At 34.4% G+C, this 16,704-nt stretch overlaps 1 protein-coding gene across 2 annotated transcripts in view; it reads right to left on the minus strand.

The window, feature by feature from the left end:
- PDGFC (platelet derived growth factor C) overlaps positions 1–16,704 on the minus strand; it is a 186,934-nt gene that overhangs the window by 82,492 nt on the left and 87,738 nt on the right. For both annotated transcript variants that reach the window (XM_059697701.1, XM_059697700.1), the window contains one exon: positions 1,376–1,571. In XM_059697701.1, coding sequence (XP_059553684.1) covers positions 1,376–1,571 — 196 coding nt within the window. The remainder of the gene's footprint in view (positions 1–1,375; positions 1,572–16,704) is intronic.

Below are 16,704 nucleotides of genomic sequence, written 5' to 3' on the forward strand. Positions count from 1 at the left end.
GACCTGTGGGAACTGGAATTAGGGGAAGAGAAAGCGCTAATACTCTGGCTACTGCTACTTTTGTAACATAGTCCTTTGTCTCTGACCCAAGGGGCTCCTCTCTTCTATCAGCATTCTTGAACTTGTGGTAGGCTAACTGGCTACTTTGAAATGGTACAATATCTTAAACTTTTCACAACTTTTGAAAATATTAAGAAATCCTATCTATGACAAGAAGACAACTGGTACAGTTTACAGCACGGTGAAAAACTAAGATGGGTGGTAGGAAAATGAGTTTTAGCGTTGGTGTAGGTATAAAATATGAATGATATATAGGGCAGACACTTCTCTTAATCTCTATAGGTAGCTAGGACAGCTTCTGTTCTCAAAGTCTAAGGTTATAGATGTAAGAAAAAATAACATGACATGCAATGTTGCAGAATGCAGAAATGTGAAAAAAAATCTAACCATATAAATGTTAAAGATACAAATTGTGATGACAGCAAGTACAAAGTTTATTTCATCTGCATTGAAATCTTTAGCTGTAATATACCACAAAATGAAAATTCTCTTTTAACTTGTATATCAAAGAAAATAATGAACCCTGCAAGGAAGCTCAAGTAAAATATTTTTATGATATACAAACGCCACTGAAGTGAAAAATCTTCAATAAGACCACCCAACCTTGACAAGTGTATTCACATAGGATTTAAAGAGTAATATTTGTATGACATACAGTAGGTGGTCTTTTGCGTGGATGAAATACTCCAGCTGACTTTGGTTCATGAATGCTTCTAGGAGAATTATGGTAAGTTTCTACCAGCCAAACCATAAAGTTAGCCTAAATTTCTAGTTCTGCTTTCAGATCCATAATTTTTGTGATGAAATATTAAAACTTCTTGGTCCTATGTGTAGGAATGTATCCATATGTGTACTGTACTTAAGAATACTAGGTATGATGGGTAATATGTACCCACAGATACTGCATTTTCTTTTAATAATGTATTCTTTATTTTATTGATTGACTATCAGGAAGCTCCACTGTAAAATGTTCAGCACTAATGGTAACAACTTTTCTGGCACAACTGTAGTCCTTCACTTGGCTTTTTATTCTCAATTCCTTATTTTACAGTTTTATTCTATATGTATTTTTTACCAGACTTTTTCTCAAATTATGTTCAGAAGTAGAAAAAAAACTAATGGCTGTGTATTTGTATGTATGTGTCTTCTAATTTTAAATGAAACATAGCTTAAATAAGGCTGTAAATTTCTTGAATCAGCAGGAAAACATAACAGAACAAAAGATGCCACTGAAAATCACACCATCAGAATGAAGCAACTTGAAAGACCATAACAGTTGTTACAATCTGTTGGAATTTCAAGTATGATAACTTACTTGCATATGTCATCTTCTGGTTCTTCAAGCCCAAATCTTTCATCAAATGTAAGTTGTATCCATACATTTTCCTCCGTTGCTACTAATCTCCATACCAAGACCATATTTCTTGGATAAGTATGAGGAAACTTTGGGCTGTGAATACTTCCATTAGTGGACACAGTAATAATTCTCTCATGCTGGGGAGCTTGTACTCCTAAAACAAAAACATAGGTATACACTTACATTGAGAACAGACATTTTAAAAATTATAGGTTTCAAAATAAATGTTTTTTTAATCATCCACATTTTACCCAAACAAGTGTTGGATATGCTTCATAAAATATAAATTAAGTACTACTCTCTTCAGAATTTAACCAGAAAAAAAAGAGATTATTTTAACATTATTGAGTAAAAACCTGTGAATAGGTGTACTTCAAAGAACAAAGCAAATTAGTCATTTTAATCAAATTACCAAAATTTCAAACAACCAATACTTTTGGATTCCTAAAATTGCAATTAAATTAAGACCCTAATCTCCAAGAACTTATCAAATACGAATCATATTAGAACAAAAAGAAGTGCGATATATAACTAGTTTTAAAAACACAAATTATGATTGAACTCCCCCTAATCATGATTAGGTTAGATAACTTAGAGTTCATCAAAACGTAGATTATCTGCCTGAGCCTAACCTAATAGGGTGAGCCCTTAAAAGAAGCTGGGCCGTTCCTAAATTCAGAGAAATTCAAAGTGTAAGAGAGATTCAACAGCAGGTTGATGCTTTATTGCTGGCATTGAACACGGGGGAGGTGACATGCCCAGGCTTGTGGGAAGCCTCCAAAAGCCGAAGACAGGCTAAGGCTGACAGCTAGCAAGGAAATGGGACCTCAGTCCTCAAACCTCAGGAACATGAAGAAACTTGGAAGTAGACTCTTCTCCACAACCCCCAGAAAGAATCAAGTCTGGCTGACACCTTGATTTTAGCCTCTGAGCAAGAACCTAGTCACAGGATGCCCAGAATTCTGACCCATAGAGCTAAGATGAAATAAAGTGAGTTTTAAATGGCCAAATTTATGATAATTTCTTACATATTATTAGAAATGAATACATCTTCTATTGGGCACAAAGCTGTTCGGATGGCAAGTTATTCCTTTTTGCCTCCATTCTTCAACAGAAATCAGAGTACTAGCGTGTACAATAACTGCAACAACTTTTCATTTAATATTATGTTAGTCAAAATACATGATTGAACTCTGGTAAAATGCAATTTAAGAATACTGCTCTAAGAAACTCCTTGAATTTAAAAGACAATGTCAAGAGTCATGTGTTAGAAGGGTCATGTTATTAAGGTTAAATAATAACCTTTTTGATTGTTAAAACACCCAAAATAATGTTAGTAAGTTTGTGTATGATTCTTGAAGCAGTATTTTCATCCTCATAAACAGCTGTTTTAACAATCAGTTTGGTAAGTATTTTTTTATATTTTCTAACCTAGAAATATGGAGACAAGGGAAAGACATATATAATGTCCTTTGACAATACCTAGTTCACATTATGGGGAAGATCATCTTATTAGTAAAATATGCTTTAAGTACCTAAATTTGTGCCTAACCTTGTCTTCAGCAGTAAGTAACCTACATAGAAATACATTCTCTTCTAAATTGGATGCTAATTGTTGATACTGCTGTTGACTATATTAACATATATGAAATGATCAATAACTCCTCTATGCACATAACTTAGCACCTGTATATCTCCTAGGAAGACATAAGATCTATCAAGTTAGATGATATCTTCCCTATAGAAAATAATGCTAATTTACTATTAAAATTAAATTAATAAATTGTTTTCAAAGCTTTCTTTCAAAAATGGGCCCTGGCCAGGTAGCTAGGTCACTTAGAGTGTTGCCCTGAAATGGCAAGGTTGAGAGTTTGAACCCTGGTTAGGGCACATACAAGAATCAACCAATAAATGCATGAATAAGTCAAATAACAAATCTCTCTCTCTCTCTCTCTCTCTCTCCTTCTCTTTCTTTCTCTTCCTATCTCTCTAAAATTAATAAATGTTAAAAATTTAAATGGAAATGGGATATTTTCCCATTCCTTAAATTTTATTCCAATAATCTACACATAGCAATAGCTTATATCAAGGATTCTTCTTTTTTAAGTTATATTTCTAATAAGTTAATTTTTTTCAGTCAGGTTAATTAATATTTACCCCATTTCGTCTCAAAGCAAATGCCTTATATCTCAAGGCACTCTTTACAAATACAGCAACATTTACTCTTTCATATATAATCTAGAAAACTAAGTGGTTATTAAAAGATTTGAATCTATTTTTATATCTCCAGTCAAAACAGCTCATAGATAAAAAGTGCATACTTAAATTGTTAACATTTTTTTCTTTTCTTTATAATTCACAATTCTGCTAAACTATAACTAAACATAATTCAGAGACTAAAAAGCTAAGCCTTATTTGTGCTAAGCATTGTAAATTTCCTAAGTTAAATTGCTGCTCCCAAAAATTCATCTCAAAATGCAGTGAGGTTTGCCACCAAACACATATGATTTATATAAATCTCAACTACTACCTCTATAATCAAAATGAAAAAAGCAACAAACAGTAAGTTCTACCAAATTAAGACTCTGCATTTATACCCCTGCTATTTAAAAATATCATTTTTCCAAAGATATAACTTACTGGTATTTTAGGAATAAGATAAGTGTATATTTTGTAACTATTTTATTGAATAGCTTCTTTCCTAGTCAATAACGGTCCAAACAAAAAGGTACCAATGGAATAAAACAATTGTTTGTAGTCAAATCACTACAATATTTCCAAGATACTCCATTCAATCTATTCTAAACAAGAATAAATTAATCATTATAGATGAATTTAGCATGGAAAATGAAAATATTCACAAACAGTAAATTTTTTAAATTATAAGTATACATCATTTCATATTATCCTGTACAACCCCTTAAGGTATAAGTATTAAAAACTAAAATGAAACAAAAATAGAAAAGAAAAGAATAAAGGAAAGTTAATAATGCAAATACGATAAAACTATTGATTATGTATATACACATACAATTCAACTACATAGAATCATTGTATATTCATATGTATTCAATAAGCTTATTAGCATTACAATGAAAATAATTTCCTAATATTTGCCATGCTGTTAGTCCCTTTGAAGCTAAAAGCGAGTAGGAGTAAAAGGATCATATGCAACGAAAATTATAATAATTGAAAATGCTTAACAAAGATAACACTAAAAAAGGTGTTTCTGGATAATATATAATTCATAAAAAAATATAACTCATCCATTTCCTTCTCTATTCTAAAGTTATAAATTGATTGTTGAAAGAAAGACTTGTAATGCTAAGAACTAGGTAAAAAGAAAGGAGTCTCCACCCTTGGTTTAGTTTTAGAGTTCTGAAGAATTCTGGTTCCCGTTTCACATAGGCAAGACTATAGTGACATGTCACATGTAAACTAGTAAACTTCACTGATGTCCTGTGAAATTTTTGAGGTGTTTACTTGCAAATACATGTTAATTTTAAATTGTGCATATAAAGGCATTTCTGTAATAGTCAGTTGCATCTATTCTCAAACCCTTACTTATTCACCAGTCTTACATGTGCTTAGCTCTGCACACTGTTTTTCCCCCGTGATAAACCTTCTTTATCCTAATTTTATTACTGTGTTTATAAATAATAAGCTATTTCTGTTTCCACTTTCATCAGCTCTCAATTAACAAATTTTCACTTTTAAGCAATAGTTAAAATCACATGACATATATATGTAAAAGCTAGTTTTACAGCTTCCATGATTGGCACCTTTTTCCTAGGAAAACGAGAATAATCTCATCCTAATCCTCTTTGATTCTGTAGAGGGAAGATATACTTGAGCTCCACATAGCAAAGAGATATCTCTCCATACAAACTGAGGAAACTCAGAGGGAAACGGTCCGGAGAGATTAACCAAAGACCTTATATGCATATATGCATAATTCATGGACACAGACAATAGTGCAAAGAAAGCCTTGGGGGGGGATAGAGGGGGTCAATGGGGGAGGGGGGAAGGGGGACATATGTAATGCTTTCAACAATAAAAATAAAATTTTAAAAACAAAGAAAAAGAAAAGAAAAATTCCAAACAAAATAGGTATCCCATTTTCATATTTATAATTCTGACTATTAAAACAAAAGACTAATATACTAGACAGAAACTCAGACCCCATCAGCTCAATCTATTGTTTGCCATACCTTTAAAGAAGTAGCAAAATGAAACAAAGATAATCAACAAAGTTAGTGTTCTTTATCCAAACTGTTTAAAAATTACATGAATAAATGTTCAAGAAAAAATAAAATAAGGGATTGCTATATTAAGTAAGCCATAAAACAATATATTTAAGACATGCTCAATTTAGGTTCCTGAATTTATCCCAGAATATAATCATTTTATTCCTCCAGGGAATGAATAGTCAAAAATCATATGTTGAAACTCTGTCATGTGTCATGAACTGTTCCAGGTACCTCGGACATCAGGAACAAACAAACAAAAAAATCTTGTCCTCTTAATATGACAACTTCTGGGACTTTAATTGAGTATCATTACTCCACTAAATAATGATACTAATAATTAATATTCAAAACCCACTTTGGATGTTACCTAGTTTAGACTGCCATCCTGATTCTTGTGTGCATTCATTCCTACAGGACTGCATATTTTAATCATAATATATGGGTTGATCTTTCTTTCCTACCCCACTATAAATTCCTCGATGGCAAAACTATTTTTATTAAAGTCCACAACCAGTATCTAGCACTGTGCCCAGCATACATCACTACTTCATACAAATCAATAGAAACAAACTTGTTATCCCAGAACATAGCCAAAAACAATTTTATGTGTTATTTTAAGATTTCATCTTCAATTCCTAAATTTCCAGAGACTGTTCATATAAAATTAAATATATTTTATAATTTATACACCTCACCAATTAAAGTCCCAAAATTTGTATTTGATATTTTACTCAAAATTCATCTATTAGAATCTACATGTATTTTTCAGCTGAAGGCTATAGGTAGTAGAGTACTCACTATTGAGATTTGCCATTTTCTTTATATGCTTGCTTAGTTTTTTTAAAAAATAGATGTTTATAATTTTGACATATTTGAGAAAGCTACAATTATAATCATTATTTTATCTTAACTATCAAAATAAATCAATTGATAAAATTCGTTCTTTTAGGCAAGATATTTGATGTCATTTTTTATAAACTAGAAATAATCACAAACTATTTTAAAGTTCAATAAAATGATAACTGAATAAATTAACCATCTTAATAACTATAAATCAGTATGTGCATGAAGGAGAAACTTTGTCCACCACATTCTGTCTAATTTAAATACAATGAGAGAAAAAAATTTATTATCAGGTATGAAGTTTTTCTGAAATCAGCAAATAGGAGAGTGCTATGCAATACTAGTCATATGTATAAGGATTCTGAGTTCATCAAGATCAAATTGATTAAGCAAGAAGCAGTGATTTTTAGGAAGTGATTTTACATTTCTGATTTCTTTCTACAGGTTGATTAATGAAGGAGAAAAAGGGACAACTTTGTAAAAGTAAAAATTCTGCCATTTCCTTTACCCTGCTCCCATCTTTAAAAAATAAAAACAGGTTGTTTTGTTTTGTTTTGCTTTTTGGTATCTACTGAGAAGTATAAGAATTCAGCCATTAGCTCCTCTCTATGAGCAATGGGAAGAAAGGGGGCCTGTGTTCAGGAAGTTCCAGGAAAATCTACTAATGAAAGAAAGTTAGTATAGGAAGTATTTTCTCAGCATCCCTCATTACCAATGTGAAATGGCCTCTGATTAAAGAAAGGCAGGATTGACCCTCCACTAAATATGCCTGGAAGCTCAATATAAGTCCATTTCTCTCACTGCATGGATGACTCTAATTGGCCAAATGGAGTGAATCCAATGGCTTCCCCGTCCCCCCTAATAATTGGGAATTAGGACACTTGGGGTGCAGAAGTAAGATCCAGAACTACTGTAGTCATTAAGCCATCATAATAGAATCCAGTCTGATACAGAAGTAGGCAGATACACAGTAAATAGGAAAAAGAAGCTACATCCCAGATCAAACTGTATAATAAATTCATTCCATCTCTGGGCTTCTCGGGTACATGACTAAATAAACCACTTTTACTATATTGAAGACAATTAGTGTTGACTTTTTGTACATACCACCAAAATTATTTATACAGTGAACATGATTGGGCTTGCCAGAGGTGGTCTTGATTTAGACCTGTTATCTTGGTGTGATTATGTTATTGTTCCTTTTTCAGGCTCTAAAATATCAGAATTGGCATCATAAGAGAATACAGAAATAAGATTATCAAATTCTTCTTGTATTGAGGCATGAGATACTGAAATGGTAAAGATTTGACTGCATGGTATTTTAGCCTTAAGTCAATGGCAAACAACCTAAATTCATTTTACAAAATGAGATATCACATTGTAAGTGGAGGCTCAATTATGGAAGACAGACTGGCAATAATCTTCTCACCGATTATGCCACAGGATAGATAACCAACTTTATAAACACAGAATCATAAAGTCTTTATCACACATCAATTAGTAATGAATATAATTGTACATACACATAGTTACACACACCACTATAGTGAAGCATGTTTAGACAATGCTATTATTCCTTATTCTGTATTAAATTGTGCATTACTTTAGGTACCACAAAGAGACAAAAACCATAATGTAAAATAAATTAGGAGTAATTCACATTACCAAAAAAAAAATCACTTCCAAGAAACACTACTGATTCAATTTTTTCAAAATTTATTCAGCTCTCTTATTAAACTTAAACTGTTACTTAATGTAGAAAATTTACACAAAATATAAGTAGAAAAATACATTTGTATGAAATATGACAAAAACTAACGTCATTAAGTACAAATTCATAGTATATAAGCTTGTTTAATAGAAAGTATGTTCAGTATAAAACCTCATCTGTTTTAGAGACTCAACATCTGGCAATTTTTTATCTGCACAGGACATATAACTTACAACAGTCAGGGTGGAATTTACCAGCAATTTCAAATAAGCAAAGTAGCTACCTATTTCTTTGTGAGCACATAATGTCTAGATACAGTACTGACATTCTAATGGAAAGATGTTTAAAATTCAGGTAATCAATACAGACCTACTATTTCAGAGAAAAGTACAAATAAGACCACTAGTTTATGCCTTCAATGAATATCTAAACTATGTTTGAAATTTTCTTTTAGGTTAACCTCTGAAAGAAGCAAAATAAATAATTCCTAAGATACAATAAAATAGGAATATATTTATTTCAGTCTTAATATACTCAGCAATCATAGTGCTGAAAAATGACTTTTCTGCTTCCTACTTGCGTTTAGCATTTTATGTTCAAAGGTGAATTTATGTATAATGAGACTATGAATTTCTTACAAATAATACTCAAATATTGAAAAATAATAATTCATTTGGTCACATCTATACAAGTTATATCCTCCTACTTATGTTTTAAATGTTATTAAATGCTGTAAATAAGTCATAAAGTATTTGCATTTCCATAAGCAATATCTGAGATTTATAAGTTCTATTTGTAGTAAAATCTTTGGTTTCAGTAGTAAATCCACATAATGATATCAGAACCAAATGAAGTGCAATTATCCTGGGACATATCGTCCTTATAGGCTGGATTAAATATAAATATACTCAAGAGTGTTCTAACCATTCTGCCCTTCTGGCAAACATCACCTTCCCTCCCCACACTCAGCCCTCAGTATCTCCTGTCAATCTTAACATGATGGTAAAATCTGAATAAAATATAGATATGAGGTTTTTAATAGAAATGACATCCATAAAGTACTAATAAAACACAATTTTAGTGGGAAAATTGGTTGCTTAAATTTTATTTCTCAAAACAAATATATTGTTAATAATGAGAATGAAAATAATCATGCCAATCTATTTCATCCCAGCTTATATTATTTTGCCATCTAGTTTGTCTATTATAAAAGAGTGAATAAGTACCAACATGAAGAGGTTAAGTATACTTTATTCTGGAGTTGGTTTGAATATATCCATTAGCACAGTTCTTAAGCAAAACTTGGTCTAAAAAGAGAAGCTGAAACATAGATGATACAGATTCAAGAAGATACTCTATATACTTCTATTTAAAATAGGGACTGAATTGAACTTCACGAAGTCCACCAGAAGTTTCATTTGTGAGAAGAGATTATTGTCTAACACCTCATTATCACTAGTTGCTTCAACGTTATTAAAAAATACCTGCTTCTCTATCTCTGATCTCAATGAAGACTTTGAGGATATGTCTGTCAGATTGGACACTGTCAGTAGCCACAACGTATTTGCACTGTTTATGTGAGTGTAATCCCCCAGCCAGCAATGAACCAACTGCATTTGTGACCTCCCGCAAGTGAACAGACCTGTCGGAACAGAGCACTTCCTTGAAACTTCTTGCTCATAAAATCGAATTTTGATGTTGAAAACTTTCCACCTATGTTTCCCATAAGTCTAACCATGTATCTTCTGAAGTAAATAGAATACTGTGCCCCACAAATGGAACAAAGATATAAAGAAACAAATGACCCAGGGATGAGAAGGAGCAGGAGAAAACAGGGGAAAACTTAATTGTGGTTAAGTGTAATAATACTAATTATCCTGACAAATGGCTAATACTCTTCCTATTAAGTGCAAGTAGGGCTTTTAAAACAAAAATACACATTACATAAGCCTTAAAGCAGCTATACTAATAATTTAAACTATGTGATTAAAATTTATAGTGATTTCTGTACACCACCACAAACCTTCCATATATTTATTTTATAGCAGTTATCATACTTCAAAATTTTCTTGCAATGTTATATTTTTGATAAAAAGTCAACCAAAATAAAAGATGTGTGGTGGGAAGCAAAATACAAAAATAAAATAAAATAAAAAAGACCCTGATATAAATATGTATTAAGATTTTACTCATAAATTGACAAGGGACTTTTATTCATTACTATATGCAAAAAGAAAATAGTTATAAATGAAGAATGGACAAAGGCTAAGAAATACCAGAATAATTAATTACACTTTAAGAAAAATAATTCTACTCTCTTTACACCATAATAGTCAAAATAATTTGCCAAGAGAAATTGTCTTAACATATCAGAGAATGCAGGAATAAGACTAGAGATATTTCAGTACATTGCAGTGTCAAGATTATTAAGAAAATTAAAACAGCACTGAAGTACTGGATCAACTAAACAGAAATTTAAAGGTACAGGGATAGAAAAGACCCCCATTGTAAAAGGAAGGCATTCGAGCCTACACTTGTCCATGCTGAAGAATCGGATAAGACTATTATACCACCTAAACAAATTTTAATCTGCAATATGGTTCATATTAACCTTACTTATGTGCAATTACATTAGAGTGTATGATAAGAAAAGTTTAAAAATTCAGAGTAAATAATAATATATGTTTTGCTTACCTTTTAAATGTTCTTTCTCCTCTTTTCTATGCCAGTCCAGATGCTTGGGTATAGTTCCTCCCTGCCAGTAGATGGAGATAGTAAAATTGAGTCTTTTGGTGACCTCAAATCCTAATCTAGGTGGTTCAGAATCTTCAATTTCAGATTTTGGAAGTAAAAAAAATTTTGAATGATTGAAAAGACACATAAAGCTTGTAAAAATGATTATCTGAATCAAATAAACTTTAATTCATGGTCATTGATACCAATTTTTAAGGGAGCGGGTCTTGGCTGGCATAGAAAAAAATAAAAGAAAGAGCATTATTTTGTAGGATATATTCCCTTGACTCTTCATTCTTCCCAGATTTCAACAAAGATATATTGAGTATCTACTAAAACTTGCTACATGCTTGTTACTGGTTACATGCTTTCATGCACATTATCTAGTTAATGTTTTTAACAACCCTATAAAGTGGTAATTATTATCCCAAAACATCTGTCCCACAATCTATATTTTTAAAAGTTTCATATGGTGAGCTGATGTTCACTTGCCAAGTTTTTATAGTCCTCCTGGTGTTCAGTTAATGGCATCTCAAATTTAGGGAGAATTCATTTCTTTTTCCTACTGATAAAGAGACCTTGGCTTCGTTGGGAATTCATTTGCTATTGATAAAAACTGGTTTTGTTTAATTTTATTTCAAATACAAGTCCTCTAGCAGCTATCCAAGAAGAGATTCAATAAGCTAAGGGAAAGCCATTCCAGAGATTAAGTAGATCATCTGAAATGAAATGGGATTCAGGAGTAGTGTTGCATGAAATTGTTTTTCTTTGAGAAATTGTACACTTAAGATCAAATTCATAGGAATAAACATTAAAATGTGTGATTACTAACAATGACTTATTAAATAATAGAATTATTATGATTTTCCAAATCTAACAGGACATATAAATATCTCTTAAAAATTATAAAAAAGCAAAGGCTAAGAATATCCAAAAGTGAATTGAATGTTGATAAATCGTCAAACAACTGGTTCCATTTTTCTCACTCAGTTTAGAAAACTCATTGAAATTTTAATTAAATAGAATCTATTTCTTATTCTTATCACAAATAAAGTCTAGGTTCCAATATTCCTGGTAGTCATGTTCGATGACTTGATTTCAACAAAACAAATAGGGCATACAACTACTTAAATAAGAGTAATTGTAATTTGTTCAATAAGGACTAGCTAAAATAAACTACCCTCTTTTATTCAGTCACCTTAATCACCCTGACCACATGAATACACTACTATTTATATACCTCTCTATGGTTCTTCTAATAATTTTCATGTTATCACAAAAATCTTCAAAACCAAAAGTATTATGCAAACTTTATAATTGTGAGTCGGCTATCATAGTAATTTGACCATAAAATGTCTTGTTCAAACCAATCCTATCTAACAAAAGAGTAATCTGCAAATTACCATCACTCCAACACACAAGATGGCCACCACAAGATGGCCAGCAGGGGAGGGCAGTTGGGAGGGACCAAGCCTGAAAGGGAGGGCAGTTAGGGGAGATCAGGCCTGCAGGGGAGGGCAGTTAGGGGCAACCAGGCTGGCAGGGGAGGGCAGTTAGGGGCAATTGGGCCAGCAGGGGAGCAGTTAGGTGTCAATCAGGCTGGCAGGGGAGTGGTTAGGGGGTGATCAGGCTGGCAGGGGAGAGGTTAGGGGGTTATCAGGCTGTCAGGCAGAAGGAGTTAGGGGCAATCAGGCAGGCAGGCAGGTGAGTAGTGGGAGCCAGCAGTCCTGGATTGTGAGAGGGATGTCTGACTGCCTGTTTAGGACCGATCCCACCAGGATGGGGCCTAAATGAGCAGTTGGACATCCCTCAAGGGGTCCCAGATTGGAAAGGGTGCAGGCTGGGCTGAGAGACACACACCCTGTGCACAAATTTCATGCACCGGGCCTCTAGTCTGTATATAAAAGCCCAGCGACCAGAACAATGGAATGAACACCTAGACGACCGGTGGCTATGACATGCACTGTGACAGCCAACCAGCCTGATCAGGGCCCTGATCAACCCCCCTTCTCCACCCCCAGCACGCTGATCAGCCCCCAACACCCTGATCGGGGGTGAGGCTGGCCAGCCAACACCCTCAGCCCCTCCCCCCGCCAGCCCAGCCCGATGGGCCCCCATTGGGGCAGGCCAACTGGACCCCACCAATACACAATTTTGTGCACCAGGCCTCTAGTAAACTTATAAGAATGAAAGAGGGTGGTTTTATTGTGTCAGGAAAACACATAAACTATGACTGTCCCCAGAAAATTCGGACATGTGGTTACCCTAATAACAAATGTCAATGTTTATGTTCAATCAGATATTTTGGGTCTAAATCCTATTCTCTTTCCACTACATCATATGACCCCAGGAAGTCTTTCAAGTTGGATATATGTGATTAATTCTTAAGTGGATATGTTCCTGTTAGCATTCTTATTCAATTTAGTCCACTGAGTAGAACATTTTCTTAAATTTGGTAATATCTATTACATTTAGAGTACTTTATTTCAAGATAGATTAAAACAACTACAACAATCCTAATAACTTTTTTTTGTTTACCTGTTTTTTAACGGGCTACTTGTGAATTGTTTCTAATACTACCATTGAAGCAGAGGACATTTTTACCAATTACTACTGATTTGCAGGAGTCTGGCTCGATTTCACTGCTTAGATCAATGGGGCTGACATTAATACCACTCCTGGTTGTAAACATTCTTCCAGAATTTGGTACTCCTCACAAATGATAAATTCCATATAATTTAGAGAAAATGAGATAAGTTCAAATGCACACAATGATTAGGGTTAACTGATATGAAAAACTGGAAGTAAAAACGGCTTATCCTCCACAATGATGCAAGTCTCACATATGTAGGCATTTATTTACATGATTGTTTAGTCTTTAAAATACCTCTGTGTAATTTAATTAGCAAACTCTAAAAGATCATGCATTCTGCCTAGGGTTTTGTTTTGTTCTCACTGTTCGCTTTTTACTGTTGTATCCCCCAAAGCATAACAGAGTACATTACCCATGATAGACAATAATAAAGCACATATTTCACCATCAAATCTATCACAAAGAAAACTTCGTAGATAAAAAGGATGACATATGGGTTGTCTCCTGGACTATTGTTGCTTTCTGAAAAAAATTGACCAACATCCCCCACTTTAGATGCAATATCAGCCACCTACTGCCATATCCTCAAATATGTTTCTATGAAATTAAATTATTTTAAATTCATGTTTGAAATTACTTCACCATGATCTTCTAGAAATCAAAAGTCAAGTACAGTAGGTCCTCAAATAACACCATTTCGATATAACACTAATAAGAAAAAAAAATCAATTTCTGGCTGTGCACTACCTGGGTGGAGTTTGCAAACTTATTTTAGTTAGCATTATGCTTTAATTTTTCTGTGCTAAATGAGAGTAGTAAATGGTAATGTTTAGAACTTAAAATTATTATGGATGGTGGAATAACACAGTAGCTCACATGATAAAAAGCATTGCCAGTAGGATGACCTAGACAAAAGAATGTAATAATGTAGGAAGTTTAGAGACAAAAACAAATTTTGACATGACTTGTTAAATAGTGTCTATAATCCTCTGTCCCATTATAATTGCTCCAATTATAAAATGAGGCTTCAGAATTCCTCAAATATGTTAAACTTTTGAACCAAGTATTTAAGAACCAGAGCTATGTTTTTATCCTTTTAAACCAATGGCTTGAGAAAGTTTTGAGAATCTGGTGAAAGGTATGGAAACTCAAACCAGAAAATTATATATTCAAATACACTCTCATAGTTTTCACACAATAGCATACAATTGTGGAGTATTTGCCCAGCCCACAGAAACAATCTATGAACCATTTTATATATGAAACCATGGGTAAGAACTATTTCTCCAAAAATAACATCCATTTTAAAGTAAAACAAACAAGGAGTTTCTCGCTCCATGACCAGATGATCTACAGGGCCATTTTGGTAAAATAACATAAAAATAAAACACTAACCAATTTAGCAATCAGAGATTAAATAAGAATTGTATCTGAAAGACTATCTTGAATTTTAGAATAAGTTGATATATATATATATATATATATGGATATATATATATATACACACATAATAGATATATAAAGTAATCTAATAGATATAGCATGATTTTTACATAAGTGATGATAATATTTCACATACTTTAAGTGCAATTCTATAAACGTCTTTAAATATTTTCTGGAAAAAATGCATCTAATATGTAATTTAGAACAACTAAGAATTCTTATGTTCTCTAAAAGTACTGTTATCTTTTCTGGAGAAAATGTTAAAGATTTGATATCAAGAAATGTATATAGAACAGAACAGATAATTCGACTGCACTCCCATATTTCCACAAAGATTTATTTACCATAATAGTTTTTTAAGTGCAAATGACAAAAGCAGTTATCAACATGGAGCACCAATTGTGGGCTGGAAATTATTAGACACTCACAAGAACTATCTTACAGTGCAATGAAGGTGGCTTAATCATCCCCACTCCACTAAGGAAAAAACTTCTAACTAGATTGAGACATCATGAACAGAGAGAACAAAAAACGTGAATATCAAACGTGAGTCCCACAAACTGCAGGCAAGGATGAATAATAGGATTGCTCCCTTCTGTGGCAACAGGAAGCAGTGCTCTAAGGGTGACTAGTACCAGCAGGGCATGCATATTAAAATAGGCAGTGGTTCTCAGGAGCCATGTAGGTGGGTCAGGTAGCATCTAATTTGATTCTGCTTTTAGTTCTTTTGTGATTGAAATGATAGGGACTTATTTTCAGAAGTGTTACATACACACACACACACACACACACACACACACACACACACATATATATACTAGAGACTCAATGTATGAATTTGTGCAAGGGGCTTGGCCCCCGTCGCCACCGTGGCTGTCTCTGCCTTGGCCCTTACCTCCATAGCTTCACTAACTTCCAGAAGTTAGTCTGGAAGGTCATCCAGAAGGTTGTCTGGTCTAATTAGCATATTATGTTTTTATTATATACTAGAGGCCAAGTGCACACAAATTTGTGCACTCAAGGGGTTCCCTCAGCCTGGCCTATGTCCTCTTGCACTCTGGGACCCCTCGGAGGATGTCCACCTGCTGGCTTAGGCCCACTCCCTGGGGGATCAGGCCCAAGCTGGCAGTCAGACATCCCTCTGGCAGCCCGGCAGCCCTCGGGGGATGTCCACTTGCCAGCAGGGAGCAGGCCTAAGCTGCAGTCGGACATCCTTAGTACTGCTGAGGAGGTGGGAGAGGCTCCCACCACCACCACTGTACTGGCAGCCATCTGCCTGGCTTGTGGCTGAGCAGAGCTCCTCCTGTGGGAGCACACTGTCCACCAAGGGGCAGCTCCTGCATTGAGCATCTGCTCCCTGGTGGTCAGTGTGTGTCATAGTGACCAGTCATTCCCAGTCATTCTGCTGTTTGGGTCAGTTTGCCTATTAGCTTTTTATTATATAGAATAGAGGCCTGGTCCATGGGTGGGGGCCGGCTGGTTTGCCCTGAAGGGTGTCCCGGATCAGGGTGGGGGTCCGGCTGGGGTGCCTGGACAGCCGGGGTGAGGGGCTGATGGGTGTTTGCAGGCTGGTCAAACCCCCTTCAGGGTGGGAGTCCCCACTGGGGTGTCTGGCCAGCCTGGGTGAGGGGCTGATGGCTGTTTTCAGGCTGGCCACACCCCCTTTAGGGTGGAGGGTCCACTGGGGTGCCTGGCCAGTCTGGGTGAGGGGCTG

This window comes from Myotis daubentonii, chromosome 5, assembly GCF_963259705.1.
Source record: "Myotis daubentonii chromosome 5, mMyoDau2.1, whole genome shotgun sequence".
Lineage (NCBI taxonomy): Eukaryota > Metazoa > Chordata > Mammalia > Chiroptera > Vespertilionidae > Myotis > Myotis daubentonii.